This window comes from Panicum virgatum, chromosome 5K (assembly GCF_016808335.1).
Source record: "Panicum virgatum strain AP13 chromosome 5K, P.virgatum_v5, whole genome shotgun sequence".
Taxonomy (NCBI): Eukaryota; Viridiplantae; Streptophyta; class Magnoliopsida; order Poales; family Poaceae; genus Panicum; species Panicum virgatum.
The window spans coordinates 45,807,375-45,827,421 of NC_053140.1; the positions used below are offsets into that span (position 1 = coordinate 45,807,375).

The following is a 20,047-nucleotide window of genomic DNA, read 5'->3' on the forward strand; positions in this document are numbered from 1 at the left end:
TGCTATTATTATTGTGTGGATGTAATTACTATAATTATTGTTCAGCTTAATAAATTAAGATATAAATTTTTATTTTATTATTCCAATTATTAAGTCTGTTATGAATAAATTTAAGAATATTAAAAATTTAGTGTAAATGGGAATCGGCGTGGCCATTTTGCAGTTGGCGCCAGATGGAACACGTTAGTGCCGGCTGGTAAACCTAGCCGGCACTAAAGTTCGAACGTTAGTGCCGGCTGGTAATCCTAGCCGACACTAATGTTCGAATTTTAGTGCCGGCTAGGTTTACCAGCCGGCACTAATGTGTGCCACCTCCCAAACAAATTACCCCCTTCGCCAAATTCAGATCGACGTCGCCCAACCCGCCCGAGTGCACCGCCGCCTTCTTCCCCGGCCGCCTTCTTCCTCGCCCGCGCCGCCGCGCACCTCGCCGCCCCGGTCCGTGCAGCCGCGCCTCGAGGTCATCCCCCGCCGTCGCGGCCGCCCGGCTGTCCCCACCGCCCCCCAGACCACGCCACCCCTGCCTCCGCCGCCGCGCGCCTCGTCGTCCTCGCGCGCGGCCTGTTTCGCGCAGCCCGGCTGCCCCCGCCGCCCCGACCACGTTGTCCCTGCCCCCGCCGCCGCACGCCTCGACGACGTCCTCGCGCGCGGCCCGTTCCGCGCAGCCCAGCCGCCCGGCTGCCCCTGCCGCCTCGAGGTCCTCCCCTGCGCCTCGTCGTCCTCCCCTGTGTAGGTTTAGAATTGTGCACCCATTTACCTAAACATTGGACATGGTAACACGTTTCTTTTTTGATTTCCATGTAAATTGTGTCATGTTTCAATGAAAGCAAACATTATTTGATAGGCAAACATCATGGCTATATTGTATTAGAGCATGACTAATATAATGGATTTATTCACCAATAGCATCTGGCGTAAGGGACGAGATGATGAGCACATGGCCATTATAGCTTTTTAATTTGTGGTAATAATAAGGTTTCATGGCCATCTGAAAGTGCTACAAGCCACCTGAAAATTACTTCTCAGCAAAATAGGAAGATCCTGATTAGCGATTGTAATTTGACATGATATGGACAGTTTGTACATGAGGCCTCGGATGCATGCGTACCCATAGACTTAAATTGATTCATGCTTCCTGCAATGAGGATTCATGCCCATCTGAAAGACTGAAAGTGCTACATGCTACATGAAAATCACTTCTGAACCAAATAAGGAAAATCGATGTTAAATTCAATTCCAACCACTATAATCTAGATCACTAAGGATATATGCAAGCTATTGAGCTGTGTATAGTGTATACAGAGTGAAGTTAACTTGGAGCCAAAATGAGAATCAGCACTTACAGACTACATCAATACTCTATTCAAGCTGGTTTAGTCTTCAGCAGGAAGGCAATAGTTGTGACTGAAGCTTCTATATGATCGAGGCTTGTTAGCTTGTCACTATAATTGATCAGATAGCATGGCCATCAAACCAATGGCCTGGCCATCTGTGGACCCACCTCCTCATTGTCTTCCCCATCCTGCATGACCATTGGAATCGATCCAAAATAAGTCTTCAATTTCTTTTTGTGTGCGTGCAGGATATTCTGGATTTTGGGAGCAGCGTTCTGAGGTAACCGCAATCTCCATATAATTTTATTGTGAGTTCGTTGGTCTGTAGTTTTGCAGCTGCTCATTATCTGTTATCTGTATACAAGATGTAGTTTGCTACATCACTTTCATTTTTCTGTAGAGATTCAACTAAACTTTTTACATCAATAGCAACTGAATGGCTAAAATTAGATTATATTTGGCCTCCTGGTTCTATCAAAATGTTCAGCTGCCCCTTAATGCAAATAATTTCCAGTTTACTTCAAATTAATAGTACATTTATCATATGTGGGTTACCTGCATTGTTTTTCAGCACGTAAACAACTACACCTAGCCTTTCTGATACATGACCATGTTTCTAGCATAATGATGCATACAAAACAGCTGCTATTGTTTTTGCTAATTCAGTGCTATGCACTTCGCTCCCCTGTTTGATTGTGAGCTTTTTAGACATGCATGTCTCCCGCCAAGAAAACTAAAATGATAACTGGATATTTGAGTAGTAGTATTCCTAAATGGGATTTTGTTTGGCCTCAAGCTGGCTCCATGAGAATGTTCAGCAGGTCCTAATGTGTTTTATCTGCCATTTTCTTCAAAGTTAAAACTAATCATAAACCAGCTGAAATACGACTGAATTGTAAACAAAAAAAAAGTTGATGAACCAGCCAAGTTTAAGCAACTGTAGGGCATGGTGAATTGCGTGATGCCTCCAGCGTCTGTATGCATGTGTGTTTACATGGATGCATTTGCACTCCCTGTACTAGGAATTTTGTCTTCACTGCATGCTTGCTGTTGCTGAGATGCCCATCCTTGTGCTGATGTGCTAATCCAAAGCTTGGTGTGTTCATCCTCTCTGCCCCCACGGCTTTGAACCGCAGTCAACAGAAGGTAAGCAATCCCCTACTTTTCCATTTACAATATCTGATAAATTTCAGAAGATCTTAGATTCTGTATAGCCGATTCGGAGAATTACAATGCCTGGTTAGAGATCTGTTAGTGCCAAAGCATATCTTAAAGATCAGAAAATCTTGAGTGGTAGAGTGCACGCACAGTATGTAGCACAAGGAGAAAGGGAGATAAAACCATATAGTTGAATGCCCAGTACTAAGATGTTTTCCATAGTAAAGGCATTATAGTACTGTTTATGCTCAATTCTTGGTACAAATTTCTCCTTAATTCAGCCATGATTCAAACAAAGTATGTGGCTTGCTGTTTTTTTATTGTTTCAGGTAGTGGAAATGGATCCTACGGACAACCAAGACGAGTTAATGCACGACCTCATTCGTGATAGTACTCAGTACGTAGCTCCAGAGTTTGATGAGGACGAGAACGATGGCAGCCAATTTTTAAACTTGCATTATCATGGCGACGAGGACCAAGATATTAGTGGGAAGGAAGAAGAAAATGTCGAGGAAGCCGAGGTATAAAAGTTCAGTGATTCTTTCAGGCATCAGGATAAACGTTTTCTCAATATATATTGTTTGTGACACATGCGGCCCAGCTGCGAACTATTTGTGTTATGTTGCTAGCTTTGTTGATGATTTCAGTCCTTGTGTACGCAGTCGTGCTCCAGCTAAAAATTCTTATGAATGTTTCAGTCAATAAGTTACCTAATATCATGATAATTTTCGATCTGGAACCCTTGCTTGCGGGTTATGCAGGTTACGCATACCTGCCGCGACATCCACTAGTTGCTAGCAACCCGCTTGATAAATTTGCGATTCTTTCAGGCATCAGGATCGACGAAGCCTAAACGGAAACGTGGCTCCAAGAGGAAGATGGTAGGATGTACGACCATCACGGAGATCAACGAAGCAACCGGCGAGCCACTAGCCCTTGGTCAAATTAAGACGACATTTGTAAATCAATTGGGATATCTTGTTAGGGAAAGCGTCCCCATAAAGTACAAGCTTTGGAAGAGAAATAAAGTCTCTGATCGACCTGAAGATATCGTGCCAGATTCAGAGAAAGATTTGTTATGGAAAGAGGTGTCGTTGCACTTCAACTTTCCCCCAGGCAAAGCTGACAAAGTAAAGGGATGGGCATTTAAGAAGATGGCAACTCAGTTCGGCTCGTTCAAGAAAAAATTAGTGGCAAACTTTGTCAACAAGGGCCTCACACCAGATTTTGATAAAGTCTGGAAGAAGCAACGAGAGTGGTGGAATGAATTCGTGAATTACAAGCACAGTGCTGACAGCATGGCAGCCTCGATTCAAGGCAAAATGAATGCTAGCAAAAAGAAAAACTTCCATAGACTTGGGCCTGGAGGTTATAAGGTTGCCATTCCGAAATGGGAAAAGATGGAAAATAATTTAATTGTAAAAGGAATCGTACCGTAAACATTGAGTTGGCCCAAACGAGTAAGGTATTACTTCTATGCTCATGGAGGCACACTAGACCCCGACACTGGAATGTTTGTGACTAGCGACGTACTAAGAGAGGCTGCCCAAAGACTCGAGGACGCAATGAGGCGTACCGAAGAAGGAACCTTCCAGCCCAACAGAGAGAATGACGAGCTGACTTACGCTCTTGGGAATGCGGAACACACTGGAAGGACCCGAGGCGTGGGCGTAGTTCCATGGAAATATGGCTTTTCCGGAGATCTCGAAACCTACCGAAGCCGATGCAGAAGCAAGGCAGTAGTGGCAGAGAAGATCCATAACCTAGAAAACTGGATAATGTCACTTGAGGCAGCAGTTGGGCAACGCGCGGACCAACCAGCTGCCAATGTGGAGATCAGCCCCTCTTCTCAGCGTCGTAGCAGTGTTGCTTCCACGGAGCACCCTAATTTGGGTGCCGATAGGCCGAGGGACCCCATTTACGACATCACCGTTAGGACTCAATGTGAGCTTCTGGTTCTTTATGGGAAAAAGCTCAAAGTTTGTGCTGAGGGTTATGCGGAAGTCCAAGAAGAGGGCGGGACAATACATTGCTAGCCGATTCCTGAAGGATTCGCCAGAGTCTTTGTTGACCGAATTACTGAAGAACGCTGGGAAGACATGGACCTCCCGATCCCTATAAATCCTGAAGAAACAGAACTACAATATGTCGTACAGACATGGATCGCGTGGCCAAAGCGCGACATAAGATTGGTGCAAGCAGACACAGATTCCGCTCGGTGCTCAAGGCAAAGATCACCAATGCCAGCTGACAGGAATCCTAGTGTTGGCCCACCTTCTCCACCGCCTGCACGGGACCCCAGCATGGATCTGCCATCACCAGCCGCACAAAGTGAGCCAATTCCGGCATCATCACCAGTTGCACAACAGAATCAGAGTCAGCGACAGAAGGCATACACGGTATCTTCGGTCCAGCCATCTCAAAAGCAGCAAAGAAAGAAGAAAAAGAAGGCTCCAGAAGAGGAAGAGGCAGAAGAATCGTTTCAAACCTTCTTGCTGAAGCGCAAGCTACTGAGGGAGGCTGCGAACAAGAAGGCAGAAATAGATCCGGTTGCAAAGGCACACTTTGTTAAACACTTCATTAAAGATCCCACCAAGGAGAAAGAAAGAGAGTCGGATTATGATCGGCAGATCAGAAAGTGCTACAGCAACCCCAAGAATCGCCTGATTAATGCAAAGACCGTTCCCCAGCTCGGAGAGCAGTCCAAACAATCGATCCCTCCGTTGATAGTGCCGCATGAAGACTGTCCCGATAAATCAAGAGATCCGTTGACCATGGCTGGGATGATATTGCAAACTGATCTAACAAGGGCTCAATTGCTTGGGGAGGCCCTACAGAATGCCCGCGGCAGGAAAAAGTTTGTACTTGGTGAATCTTTGATATGGCCAGAGTTGCTACCATCCCTACCAACGAGAATGGCCGAGTTACACAAATGGTATGCCGTGCAATCTAAAGCTAGTAAATTAGAGATGTTCCCAGCTCAAATTAAAGATGAGCATTTCTGGCGGGGGCAGATGATGTATATATCGAGTTTGCATCACTCTACGATTTATACCATCAAGATGCCCTTCACAAGTCCCTCGTCAGTGTATGGTGCATGTAAGTAGTGTCTCTCGTTTCATTATTTTAGCCTTGTGTGTTGACTGATCCCCGTTTTTCTTGTGTCCCGTAGGTCAAAAATTCAAATTTGCCGAAAGAAGAACTTCCATAACGTCGGGTTCTTCGACCCCGATATTATACACGAGAAATCGATAGCGCAAAATCCTAGAGACATAGTCAATGTTATATACAGGGGGTTGCGTAAGAATAGCATGTGTCCCTTCATTCTCTTGCCATACAACCATCAGTGAGTCGTTCTTTGTTAGCCTTTTTTTCAATCCCTTCGTATTAATAATACTATTTAATAATTATTATAATCAATATTAATTGGTTATGCGTATGTATATGCACAGCTTTCATTGGATATTGCTTTGTATTCGAATTGAGGAGCACAAGGTCTTGGTGTACGACTCGTTAAGGCAAGATATTCAAAATACCAAGATATCATCGAGGTGGTAAATACTGCATGGAGTCGCTACCTCCACAAACACATAGGCTTGCCCATAGGTGAAATCGAGCCTCTTCATTGGGTGACTGATTTTCTGGTATGAATATACTCTCAATAAATATCACAAAAATTCTATATCGTAACCCACATTTGTTCATAGTGTTGGAGACAGGGACAAGGAAACAACTTATGTGGATACTACATATGCGAGTGGATCAACTCTTTTGCAAGTGAAAAAGGGCAAATGACAGTGGAGGCATTCAATGTACGTGAGCACAATCACATCTGCTCATTATTTTAATTTTTTATTCTCATGTTTTTATCAAAAAATGTGACAGCGTTGGCGGATGAAAGAAGAACTCATTGAAATCGCTCGGATCAGGGCAATTCAAGAAGCTATATGCGGATTTCTACTCGATGAAGTCATAAATCCTAAGGGCGAATTTCATGGCGATCTCCGTATAAGCGTCGCCCAAAAAGATCCGACGACGAGGAAGCTGATACGTTACTATAGTTGATGTGCTTAATAATTTATAATATCTCATGTACTTTTGAACTCCTAAGTGTTCCATACATGACAAATATATATATAATATTAGTGTAATATGTTGTTCTAATAATACTGTGCAATGCAAATAGTACGACTATGTAGTCACATACGGTAGAAATACGCATAGCCATACGTATAAAAACGAAAAGAAAAGAAACATAAAGAAGAAAAAACATTTAGTGCCGGCTAGTTATACCAGCCGGCACTAAACTTGCTGTCAGGACTCGGGCGGGGTCGGGCACGTTAGTGCCGGCTGGTATTACGAACCGGCACTAACATACGCACGTTAGTGCCGGTCAGAGTAGCCGGCACTAACGTCTGTCACGTTAGTGCCGGCCATTTAGTGCCGGCCACAGGGACCGGCACTAAGTCGTCCTGTGACCGGCACTGATGTGCCTTTCTCCAGCAGTGACAATAATTATCCAGCTGAAATTATTCAACCATGGAACATAAAGTTGTCTAGCCAGAGGCAACCATAGTCTATACAGTAAGAAGAAAATTATATGAGTTTGTTACAAGATTACGTACACGAAACAGAAATATTGTGCATATGAGTTTGTATTCATTCCTTAATTGGTGGAGTACTAGGGCCACGTGTACTGGGCTCGTCGGATGCTGATGGACCACTTTCAACTGAAAACAGCAGTAAAGTAGCGGGTAGAGGCATGTGTAAAAGAGTATCTAGAAAGTCTAGCTAAATTTCACTCTCTATAATCTTGTTTAGCTATCCATTTAACTAGAATTCTCTCTCTGTATTTCAGTACACTCCAATAGACCAGTCAATCACATTCCATATCCCTCCATTCCCACAGCCAGAGACATGGCCGGGTCAAAATCAGCCAGCCGCCAATTTGATTGGCGAATTCCTCTTTGGCAGTGAGGTTCCGGCGAGGGAGAGAAGAGGCCGGGGAGCATCCTTGAGGTGAGGGAAACCCATTCCTCACCTAGGCTCAGCGGATGGGCGACCGAAGGCAGCTGGCGGTGTGCGGTGGTGGACAATGAGGTCGAGCTACTGCGGCGCTACTGGAAGTGACGAGGGCGCAGCGACTACGCGGCCGGGGAGGTAGGGTGAGTAGAGGAGGTGGCGCGAGCGGTGGTGAATCGGACCGAGGCGAGAGTTGTAGCGGCGGGGCCCCATCGTTGGAACGGGGATTGTCAGACCTTTTCTTTTCTTTTTCTTTTACCAAGTCGAACGGTTAACGAGCCTTTTGAAGATGCTCTAAAGGTGGTAACAAATTATGTCCGTAGTGATCTCTTCACAATCCAACTTGACTCTTATATATTTTAGCGTATAAAATTAGAGTCTGACTCTTTTAGAGCCCGACTCTTAGATTATCTAGGCTAAATTTTAAAACTCTTTACCACCTCTAGGCATACATGGTGCCAGCTGGATGGACCAAAAAAATTTACGTTGCTAGCCCATAATTTCCACTAAAGCTAAACTTGGTGATAATATTCCAGATAAATCTTCATGATCTATGTGTTCCATACAAAATTTTTGAAGGGTCTTCCAAATATCATGAAAGAGAAAACTACAAAAGTCACCTCAAATGTCACTTAGATTTAAAAATTCTACCAATAAGTCAATCTGTGGCAAATGATAACCCGCTACTTGGATCTACTGCAAAACCGCGCCCATATGCGTGTGCTTAACCGATCTACCTGTTTCCATTATGTTGGAACCACAAATGTGGACATGTCTAATTTATATACTTCTAAGAGCACAACCCTAACACATTTTGATGATTTCACTAAAAGAATTGCTGAGGGGACCTTAAACGTTGCCACACCAAGTTTTGCTATTTTCATAAGAGAAACCTATTTGTTATCATATTTGGTACATAGTCGATAGCCGAGCTCATACAACTATTTGTATTATAAGTTTACAAATTCATCTTGAAGAGATGGTCCAATTTTTTGTTTTCCCCTAAGTCAAACCCTCCACGTTCTCCCTAAGTGAAAGTGTTAGCAAAGTGGACGTTTTATTTTATTGCTAAAAAATATTGTGTAAATTTTGTTTGGAATTTATGTATGTTTTACAAACTTTCACAAACGTGCTAGTTTTGTCAAAATAAATTTACACTTTCTAAGTCAAGCAATTTCTAAGTTTTAACACTGTATTTACTCAATGTTTAGTAGGATGAGACTTTTAATTTCACAAAATTTCATAAACCAATTTTTTTATTATGAATTTTCAGCGTTGAGCGTGCTATATAAATATTGTCGCATGATTTTTTCTACAATAGATCATCGATGACCAAACTCCGCGGTGTCTTTGCATGGCGTCGATTTTGTACCACATGAAAGTTTGTCTCTATGAAAGCTTATTACAATACGATGTGTTTAATGTTTATTAGAAATTGTTGCTTGAAAGTGTAGTTTTTTTTACAATTTTTACCATTATAGCTGGATTTTTGAAAAAAATTGAAGTTATTTTGTGTCTAGCGAGACACGCATAAGATTAGAAAATTTTATAAAATTCTGAACTGGACCTTCTCAAGTAAGGATGGATTCGGATGTTAATTCGAATGTCAGATTTTTAGTCATTTTTCTTCGATTATGGACAAATAAGATATAGAATTTACTATGTAAATTCATAGTCTTGTATTTAACATTGATCTTGTAAAGATTCATGAAAACTAAACCTCAAATTTATCATATATATTCTCAAATAATAGATATAAAAATTCGAATACGGATCGGATACGGATTCGAATCTTTTTTCACCTTTTTAATTGTAGGAAGCAAATAATACATAAAAAAATCTATACAAAATTTTATTCTTATGTGTAATAATATGCTTGATAATATAACAAAATATTATCATAAAATTTTAAACATATCTATTTTAAAATATCAAATTTGTTCTAAGAATTCGGATGTCTCATCCACCTTATTCTCAAGGATCTGAACACAGATGCAGCAAATAAAAGAAAAACTAGGAGGGAAATAGAAAAACCTGCTTGTTAGGTTAGGGTTTCTGCGTCGGCTAGTTTGGACGCAGGAGACCGCAGGGCGATGGGCGCGCCGAAGCAGAAGTGGACGTCGGAGGAGGAGGAGGCGCTCCGCCGTGGCGTGCTCAAGCACGGAGCGGGCAAGTGGCGGACCATCCAGAAGGATCCCGAGTTCAGCCCAGTCCTCTCGTCCCGCTCCAACATCGACCTCAAGGTACCTTCCCCTGCATCTCTGCCGCCGCTCCTCCTGTACCCAACCCTGCTGCCATGGAGCTACCCGCCCGCGTCCTCCAGATCTTAACCCCCCGAATACTTTGCTCCTGAGTCCTGACTCGTGCCTATGGCGCTTGTGATGTTTCGTGCGCCGTCTGGTTTCTGAGCGTGTGGTGCTTTTCCCCTGCATCTCGGCCGCTCTGTTTGCTGTGTGGTAGTTCTAGGATGCTTGGCAGTTCCCCTGGCGCAGTTTCGTCGGTGGCAGATTTGAGGCATCGAAGACGAGATTTTGGATTTTGGGAACTGATAAATGTAAGCGAAGGTTGAAATGGTGGCCCTCTGCTGCGTTTTCCGATTGGATGCTGTGATGTGATTTTGTGCCCAAGGACAATGATGTTGTGGGGGTGGCGGTAGTGGATGAGCGGTGTGGGATTATATGGCGGTGTGAATGTTTTATGATATGGGCTGCATGGCACAAATTTGAGTTGTCCTCATATTCATGATTCATGAACAGTTAATAATCCTAAAATCGAATTCAGTAGTATTGCTGGTCACAGGATGAAGCAGATTTTCAGGAAGAAGCAAATCACAAGACAGATTACTTGTGATTGCCTCTTGCCCATCAATGCAGCCTTTATGCCATTGCTTATTAGGAATCTACTTTATCGAATGGGAACCATTTTCTTGCTTATCAACATTGTTTTGATTTGTTTGTGTTCCTGATCATGTGTTAATTGACTTATTTTCTCAAGTGATTTCATATATCTGATTCACTCTGTTTTATGGGAAATGTAAGCATACGAGCGCAGAGCCACTCTAGCTCTTGGGAATAGGATTCTGAGTGATAAATTTGTTGGATATCCTGGTATGGGTTCCACATTATTCCCCCCCCCCCCCAGGGATTGGTGGGTGGACAGATATTGGCCTCGATAAGTGGCTTAGGGTTTCCAACCTTTGCAATTATAAGACCTTTGATATGTTAGTGGGAATCTGGTAATACGTTCATTCTCTGCTACGTGGTCTTATCCTCTAACCCTTCCATTGCTGCACGCACACTAAGAAACATAAGAAATCCACCAATCTAGTCTGACCAATCGCTCAGGTACATCCAGCTTGAATATGTGCTGATTGGGCATCGCACATCTCGTCACCTTGATCCTCCTGCAGTCGTCATTGTGTTCCTCCTGTGCAGATAGCCCAACAGTGCACAAGAGTACATCAATTTTAGCAATAACATCAAACGAATATTGCACCACAGAATCACATATGTTTGAGCCACAGAATCACCGCGCTCCATTCAATAGAAAAAACATTGAATGATATCCTTCTCCTTGGTATGTAATTCACACGAAGGTGCTACCTTTCATAGACCTTGTTTAGAAAATGTTCTTCATCCATTAAATGTAGCAATTCTGCCATGTTCAGATTACATGATTGTTATTCTGATTATTAAGTCACATCGTTATTCTCTAGATACTAGTAGCATTTTTGGGCTGAAGAACTTTGTGTATTTCTGGTCTGGTTATTTCCCCCCACATACAGTATTATTAGTGGTGCTGCAAATTCTTAGACAAATCAAAACCAGCATTTATTTCTTATAGCAACATCTTCTCACTGGAGTGGATTTGGAAATTCAATTTTGTACACCTCTTGTTTTTTGTCCTTCCCTGAGTCCATAATGGGAACAAGGCACGGCAGCATGTGTTGATCAAATGATTAAAACTGTTCCATGAGTCTGCAAAGATGCTTCTAAAGACTGAAATCACATGATATATTTGGGACCTTTTTTAGTCAATCGACCAGCATGATTTTCATGTACATTTAAGCAAGTTTCAGGAACATGGCATATTTCTTGTGGTTTCGCCTATAAGAAATATGGATAAACATTGTAACTGTTTTCCATCTACAATCCGACAAAATTTATCTGTGAGAAGTAAGATAATTTGTTGTAGCAATGCTATCATTTGATGTATAAGAAAAGCATGGTTGTAGGTCTTTGTTTTAGTTCTCTTTTTGTGATATTCTGTTCTGTATTTCAGGACAAATGGAGGAATCTAAGTTTCAGTGCAAGTGGAATGGGTTCAAGGGACAAAACAAGGGGTCCAAGGACAACTGGACCCTCATGTTCCCCATTGTCTACCTCACAGGCTTCCTCACAGGCTTCGGTTGCCCCAGTGGCAAATAAAGTTGCTGAAGCTCCACCAGGAGCTGAGAAAAAGCAACAGGAAGTGAAACCTCATCCAAAGTTGGTCTCTCATTATTTTCACACTGAAGTTTAGTTAATCTGCAATCTTATCTTTAAATGCCTAGTTATTCTGAACTGTAGATAGAAGTTCTGATTAAAAATGCCTTGATTCAGGGGTGATTGCTTGATGACATGTTGGTTATACTTCTGAGTGAAATCAAGGATGTCTCTAATCACCTCATGCCAGATAGTTGCCTATATTCTCTGTCTTTAGGAGGAATATAACTCTATATGTTTTTTAATGATATGTCACTTGAACTTCCATTAGATTGAAGAACATCTGGGTTGAACAAAGCACTTGTGCATTGGAAATGCAAACATAAGAGTGGACATGGTTTAGCAGGAATATTTGTGGACAAACCAACCAATATGTAGAGAGAACTTAAATAAGACTGTCAAGATATAAGCCAACCCTATGGTGGGAGAGTGAAGAATGCAGCAATGATTCCCATTCCATTTTATTTAAGTTATGGTTCTGATTAACTCCGGAATCTGATTATGGTGTCCAATTTGTCTGCTAGGTATGGTGCCATGATCCTGGAAGCTCTTTCGGAGTTGAATGAGCCAAATGGTACAGAACTTACTGAAATCTGCAGCTTCATAGAGGTTGGATATCTGCACTAATTATTCTCATTTGATTTCATTGTTTTGCAGAAGTTTTAGTTGCTCCTAACCATGTACTGCTTATGACTCTGATATAAAACTGACTCGATATAACAAGAATCACAGCTCACAATATGTTGCATGATTTTGATTTGTCTGTAGGGAAAAGTTTAGTTTAGTTTTGAAGCCTCTTCTTTTTAGAGGATTTTGTTGGTTATAGTTAACTTGGATGACACAAAACACTAACTTTTTTTACGCACGTGGATCATGAATATTTAAGAAAAGTTTGCCGTCACCCAATCTTCAGTACATGTAAAATGTGTGCTCAATTCTGATGACACATTCGATAGATGCCAATGCCATGCACATGCCATTTTTTTATTTGAGCTCCATGGAAGCCTTTTGAAGTGCTGTGTTTCTACTGGAGCTGTTTTGCACTTTGGATTCTGTAGTATATGGTGGAAGTGCTTTATTCTGTACTATTATTAGGAGCAATATGGCAGTCATGCTCTGTTATTTCCATTCAATACCTGATGTACATGTATATCCTGTTTTTATGCTGTATTTAGATATCGCTTAGTATATTCCTAGAATGATGATAAATTGCTTATGCTATCATTGGGATTCTTGAGCGGGTATATTCCAACGAAGGCCTCCTGAGGCGCCGGTGCGTAATGGGGTTCTTGAGCGGGTCGATAATGTAAAGAGGGGTAGAGGTAGACCTAAACTGACGTGGGATGAGTCGGTTAAGAGATACCTTAAGGATTGGAATATCTCTAAAGAGATAGCTTTGGATAGGAGCGCTTGGAGACTAGCTATCAATGTGCCTGAACCTTGAACTTATTTCTTTCGGGTTTCATCTCTAGCCTACCCCAACTTGTTTGGGAAAAAAGGCTATGTTGTTGTTGTTGTGATGATAAATTGCTTATGCTATCATTGGTACCATATGCAGCAAAGACATCTAGTGCCAACAACCTTTAGAAGAGTGATTGGTACAAAGTTACGGCGGCTTGTAGATTCAAAAAAAATTGAAAAGGTGAATCTTCCTTCCTTATCTTAGACTATAGATTTCCCCCTTATCATTTCCTTTTCATCTGAGTCTGGCTTACCTGTTCACCTTTACAATCGGGTATTGGGGTTGGATGGCCAAGGATGGCACGATTCCAACCATATGCATGTTATAGTTTATCCCATAGATTAGGCTGAAATCCTACATGTTGTGAACACATCCAAATGAACCCTCGGTATCCCATTGGCCTTTTCACTTAGTTGACAAATGGGGCTGCATTTCATCTAGGGAGAATATTTGTGAGAATACGATGGGAGAGTAGGGAAACCTCATTGATTAATATTCACAGCAGATATTTACTTTGGAATTTGGATTCAAAATGTATTTCTTTGTACTGTAATCTTTATACTGTATATGGAGCACATGCAATATTCTGGAATCCATAATATAATCTCCGGGGCTTCTAAAGCTGTATGGAACAAGTGCTAATCTAATTACATCCTCTTATCTAAATACAGGTTGATACTAAGTCCTATAGGCTCGCCGATTCCTTTGCGACGAGAACTCCAGCTCCAATAAAAGCTTCAGCTCCAAAACAGAAGGATCCATCCAAGCCATCGAAGGTGTCAAAGAACCTAGGATTGTTTGCCACCTCCAGCCCTGCACTAGAGGCAGCCATGGCCGCAGCAGCCAAAGTAGCTGATGCAGAGGTGAAAGCACATGATGCACATGATCAGATGATGGAGGCAGAAAGGATCCTCAAGATGGCTGAGAAGACGGAGTCTCTCCTCACGATTGCAGCAGAGATCTATGATCGATGTACTTCATCTTCTTCGTTGTCCTCCTTATGTTGCCTTTCACTATGACTTCTCTCTCTTTTTTTTTTCCCTTTGTCATCTGACTTCGTGCTGATGGTTCAGGTTCAAGGGGAGAGATAACCACATTAAATCCGCCGCAAAGGGAGGTCTGAAACCTACCGGAGGCCTCTGTTTTCATGTACATGGATAGGTTGTCCTGGATTATCTGCCCATATTGCTCCTATGTTGTATAATTTAAGTGTTTGTGCTGTACTTGGGATATAGGGTTAAACTAAATAACACCAGTGCACCGCCTGACATCAATCTTTTAATGATTTGTAGAGATGTAGTCGCATCTTGCCATGCCTGCGTCACTTCATACAGTGATCGTGAATCTTGATTGCACTTTTTTTTTGTTGACATGATCAGAGGACAGGGAACGAAGAAGTGAATTGTACTGAGGAATCTTTATAGAAAAGGGTACCAATGAATTAGGGTAGGAAGGCAAACGTTTTCCCTGTTTATCATAAACTATACTACTGTACAATCTGTGCCGCGAACCACCTGTATCTTTCACTTCGACAATGTTGTGTGCTGTTTGACCCTTGTTCTACACGAGTGTGGGAATTTTTCTTTTTCACTGATGCTTAACCTGAAACCTGTGACATGGTTGATGGCCTTTGCCAAAAGAATGCTCCTATAAAGCAGATTCGCCAATAACTGCCTTGTGCCCTGCAATTCGCTTTTGATACGTTGGTTTCGACTTTCGAGTTACTTATGAATATGTGCTAGGACTGGTGTGTGACTCGACTATGTGCCTGATTGGATGGGTCAAGGTTGAGTGCTAAATTTTAATATCTATTATCACTTACGTTTGTGCAAAAGTTTTTGAGTCTTGGTGAAATTTTACGCTATCCCATTAGTACTCCTATTTGGATAGGATAGTGCTAAACTTTAACACTTCGCTAGGACATTACTACATGAATAAAACGGGTACCGCTAATTTACGGTCAACTGTACAGGAGGCTCCTGTACGGTCGATTTCCCGACAGCATTTTTTTTCTGTTTTTAGATTTTTTTTGTCGTTTTCCGATTTTAGAAATTTTTTCTAATAGAAATTTTGGAGAGAGAAAATTTTTTGACGAGAAACAAAAATTTGAGAGACAAAAATTGAGAAATTTTGGAAAAAATTTTGCATTCAGAATAGAAAAAAATGGTAAAAAAATTTTGCATCCGAAAAACAAAAAAATGCTTAGAATAAAAAAATTTGCATCAAAATCAAAAGAAAAAAAGTTTGGGTAAAAAATTTGGTCGGTAAAAAAATTGATATATAAAAAAAACCTACCTCCCCCGCCGACGCCGCTGGCCCGCGGCACCGCCTCCCCGTCGGCGGCCCGCCGCACAACCTAGGGAGGCGGATCCGCCGGCGGGTGAGCAAGTAGAGGCCCAGGGAGCGCGGGATCTAGTGCGGCGGCGGCGGGCGAGCGCGCGGCGGCCCAGGGGAGGCGGGATCTCGCGGCGGCGGGCGACGGGGGAGCACGCGGCGGCCGAGGGAGGCGGATCCAGCGGTGTCGCCGATGGGGGAGCCCGCGGCGGCCCAGGGAGGAAGGGGAGCGGGACTCAGGGGAGGGGAGGGAGCGCGGCTCCCGGGAGGAAGGGGAGCGGCGGCATCGGCCGCAGGGGAGGTGCGCGCGGCTCCAGGGAGGAAGGGGAGCGGGGCTCAAGGGGGAGGGGAGGGAGCGCGGCTTCGGGGAGGAAGGGGGGGCGGCATCGGCGGGGAGGGGAGGGAGCGCAGCAGCGTCGGGAGAGGAAGAGGGAACGGGGGAGGAGAAATGTGCGGAGAAGGGGGAAGGAAAAAATCGACCGCTAGGGGAGGAAGTTACGGTCGACCTTAAACTCAGCATTGTGGAATAAAACCCCCCTATAAATGATCTGGATATTTCTTGCTATAAGGAAGTCCCGGTTCGCTATTAAAAATCTGATGTCGGAACAGCATAAATCAGTGTTTTATGAGCGATCTTCTCTCAAAAAAATCATCGGCACAGATGCAAAGTTACCGGTTAAAATGTTACGGTACGATATTTTTTGCGACCTAGAATTATGTAAATCTTCATTGCCGTAGTTAACAAAGTGCTTTACTTAGCTTTGGGGAAGCTGAAGGCTCCCACAAGGGAAAAAAAATATTAAAACGCTTCTTTTGGCTGGGGCTTTGCTAAATTACTACTACGGTGACGAGGGACGGAGCCACGGAGGGAGGAGCCCACAAGACAAGAGATCTGCCCGCTGCCCCTCGCGTTCCCCTCCCTCCCCAGCGTCGTCGTCCCCCCCCCCCCCCCCCCCCCCCCCAACCAAATCCCCCCAAACCCTACCGCCGATCCGGGCCCAGATCGCCATGGCCGCCCCCAACAGCAACGATGCCGCCAGCGCCAGCGGCGCCGCACCCGCCGGCGAGGAGGACACCTCCATCGAGGCGCTGGCGCGGCGCGTGCAGGAGCATATGACCCTCGCCTCCAACCCCACCGCCCGCCGCCACAAGTTCTGGGAGACTCAGCCCGTCGGCCAGTTCCGCGACGCCGCCGACGCGTCGCTCCCGGATGGCCCCATCGAGCCGCCCACGCCGCTCTCCGAGGTGCGCGCCGACCCCTACCCGCTCCCCGCCGCCTTCGAGTGGCTCACCTGCGATCTCGACGATGACGCGCTCCTCGCCGACCTCTACTCGCTGCTCGCCCACAACTACGTCGAGGACGACGAGAACATGTTCCGCTTCAACTACTCCCCGGCCTTCCTCCGCTGGGCGCTCAAGCCGCCCTCCTTCTTCCGCGCCTGGCACATCGGCGTCCGTGCCAAGGAGTCCAAGAGGCTCGTCGCCTTCATCTCGGGCGTCCCCGCGCGCATCCGCGCCCGCGATGACGTCGTCCGCATGGCCGAGATCAACTTCCTCTGCGTCCACAAGAAGCTTCGATCCAAACGCCTCGCACCCGTCCTCATCCGCGAGGTCACCCGCCGCGTCCACCAGGAGAACATCTGGCAGGCTGCATACACCGCAGGGGTCGTCCTCCCGACCCCCATCACCACCTGCCGCTACTGGCACCGATCCCTCAACCCCAAGAAGCTCATTGATGTTGGGTTTTCTCGCCTTGGTCCGCGCATGACCATGAGCCGCACTGTCCGGCTCTACAAGCTGCCTGATGCGCCGCTCACCCCTGGATTCCGCCGGATGGAGCTGCGGGATGTTGCTGCTGTCACAAGGCTGCTGAGGGCCTACCTTGCAAAGTTTGTGGTGGCGCCGGATTTCGATGAGGTGGATGTGGAGCACTGGCTGCTGCCCCAGGAGGATGTGGTTGACAGCTACCTTGTTGAGAGCCCTGAGACGCATGAGGTCACAGATTTCTGCAGCTTTTACACGCTGCCGTCATCTGTGCTGAACAATGCTAACTATGCGACGCTCAAGGCTGCATACTCGTATTACAATGTTTCCACCAAAACCCCATTGCAGCAGCTGATGAACGATGCGCTGATTGTTGCCAAGCAGAAGAACTATGATGTTTTCAATGCTCTTGATGTCATGGAGAACGAGTCATTCCTCAAGGAGCTCAAGTTTGGTCCTGGAGATGGGCAGCTCCACTATTACCTCTACAACTACCGGATTCGCAATGGCATCAAGCCTTCGGAGCTTGGCCTTGTACTGCTATAGGCAGTCCAGTCAGGACAGTCCTCAGTTTACACCTGTACTTCCACAGCAGGTACCTTGTGTTGCTGGTTTAGTATGTGTGTTTTGTGATTGCAATACCCAGGTGATGATATATGGTCCTCTGCATGCTGTAGGTTGTTCACTGTGCAATTCGGTGGTTTCTCATTTTGTTTATTGGGGTAGTGATTCTCCTTGATATGATTGCCATGGCCATTGATGGGAGTCCAAGATGATTTGCGAGGAGTCTTGAATTAGAAATCATTTTCTTCATTTAAGATTATTGTTTCCCATTAGTGACATTTTGTGTGCGTGGTCCAAAATATGTATGATGGCACTGAGTTTACCAAGAAATTTTGATAGAACTTGTGATATCGATGTCATTTGTGTGCTGTGGCGTTATGGTTGCACATGTATATGTCTTGATGCCCCTGTTCTTTCAACGCTGCCCCTAATTTTGATTATTTTCGTTTTGTTTTTTGATGTTTTGTGATTCAGTAATATGCTTTGTCCACATTGTGCACTACCAGAAACGGACCAACTGTGGCCTTGTGAAATGTCATTACTCATTTGTCCTCTAGGTTGTGACATGTTTCCAACAGTAATACTCAATGCCTCATTGGTTGCAGCACTGAGACACTTTTCCAACTTAGTTTGCTGTATCCTCTTTCTACAAATTGATGCTCTAGCTTTCTCGGTTTGGAGTATGCATCATTGTCTTGTGGTGGGCATCAATGCATTTGGATAATATTAGCTGGTTAAAAGTAGCTCAGCTTATACTTGTACCCATGTCCAGCTAGATGGCTTACCTAACTATTCTACTTCTGAACTTTGCATGCAACAGTCGCTTGAAGTTGCAAGCATTCTCTTGTGGAGAATTGTAGCTCCATTTCATTGTCGCAAGCTCACAATATTTCATAAAAAACCTAGAACTTTATTCGTCGCATACTTCTAGAGTTCTAGTTATGATTTGCGATTGGCCTTTGATGCACCGCTTTGTCAAGATAACTTTATAAATGCAGTTAGGATCAGCTTTGAGCCCGTATCTTTTTGTCCTAGTGATGGATGAGATCACAAGAGACATACAAGGTGATATTCCTTGGTGTATGCTTTTCGCTGATAATGTCGTGTTAGTTGATGAAAGCTGTGCGGGAGTGAATAGGAAACTGGAGTTGTGACGGCAAGAGTCCAAAGGTTTTAGACTTAGGCCCTGTTTAGTTCCCACCCTATAAACCCCGTAAACAAAAAAACGTCACATCGAATGTTTCGACACATGCATGGAGTACTAAATAAAGTTTATTTACAAAACTTTTTGTATGGATGGGCTGTAAATCGCGAGACGAATCTAATGAGCCTACTTAATCTATGATTTGCAACAGTGATGCTATAGTAATCATCTGCTAACTATAGATTAATCATGGATTAATTAGCATTATTAGATTCATCTTGCGATTTACAACCCATCTGTGCAAAAAGTTTTGTAAATAGACTTCATTTAGTACTTCAAATTAGCAAGATTCTTTCGTAAAATTTTTTTGCGTTTCAACTAAACAGGGCCTTAGCAGGACTAAAACTGAGTATATGAGGTGTGACTTCGGCGCCACTCATGAGGAGGGAGATGTTAGTTTGGAAGGTCAAATAGTGCCCAAGAGGGATATCTTTCAATATTTGGGATCGATGCTACAGAGAGATGGAGATATTGATGAGGATGTTAGTCGTAGAATCAAAGCAGGATGGATGAAGTGGCGCCAAGCATTTGGCGTCCTTTGTGACAAGAAGGTACCTCAGAAGTTAAAAGACAAGTTTTATAGAACGGCGATTAGACCGGCAATGTTGTATGGTGCGGAATGTTGGCCTACAAAAAGGCGACACGTCCAACAATTTAGTGTTGCAGAAATGCACATGTTGCGTTGGATTTGTGGGCATACAAGGATGGATCGAGTTCGAAA

General features: G+C 44.0%; 1 protein-coding gene across 1 annotated transcript; it reads left to right on the forward strand.

Moving 5' to 3' along the window:
- The first annotated feature begins 9,529 nt into the window (after positions 1 to 9,529).
- Positions 9,530 to 18,510, forward strand: LOC120710153 (glycylpeptide N-tetradecanoyltransferase 1-like). The gene is made up of 7 exons (XM_039995817.1): positions 9,530 to 9,757; positions 11,796 to 12,001; positions 12,523 to 12,607; positions 13,557 to 13,640; positions 14,132 to 14,432; positions 14,534 to 14,581; positions 16,723 to 18,510. Exons 1-7 carry the CDS (start codon positions 9,608 to 9,610, stop codon positions 18,102 to 18,104), a joined length of 2,256 nt encoding a protein of 751 aa, XP_039851751.1. The 5' UTR covers positions 9,530 to 9,607; the 3' UTR covers positions 18,105 to 18,510.
- The last annotated feature ends 1,537 nt before the right edge of the window (positions 18,511 to 20,047 follow it).

What these genes read in the sequence shown, in the direction of transcription:
- LOC120710153 (XM_039995817.1), top strand. Translation starts at nt 9,608, where the DNA reads ATGGGCGCGCCGAAGCAGAAGTGGACGTCGGAGGAGGAGGAGGCGCTC. An exon ending in ATTCAAAAAAAATTGAAAAG is followed by an intron (nt 13,641 to 14,131) that starts GTGAATCTTCCT and finishes ATCTAAATACAG; the next exon opens with GTTGATACTAAGTCCTATAG. An exon ending in TCCGCCGCAAAGGGAGGTCT is followed by an intron (nt 14,582 to 16,722) that starts GAAACCTACCGG and finishes CTCCCTCCCCAG; the next exon opens with CGTCGTCGTCCCCCCCCCCC.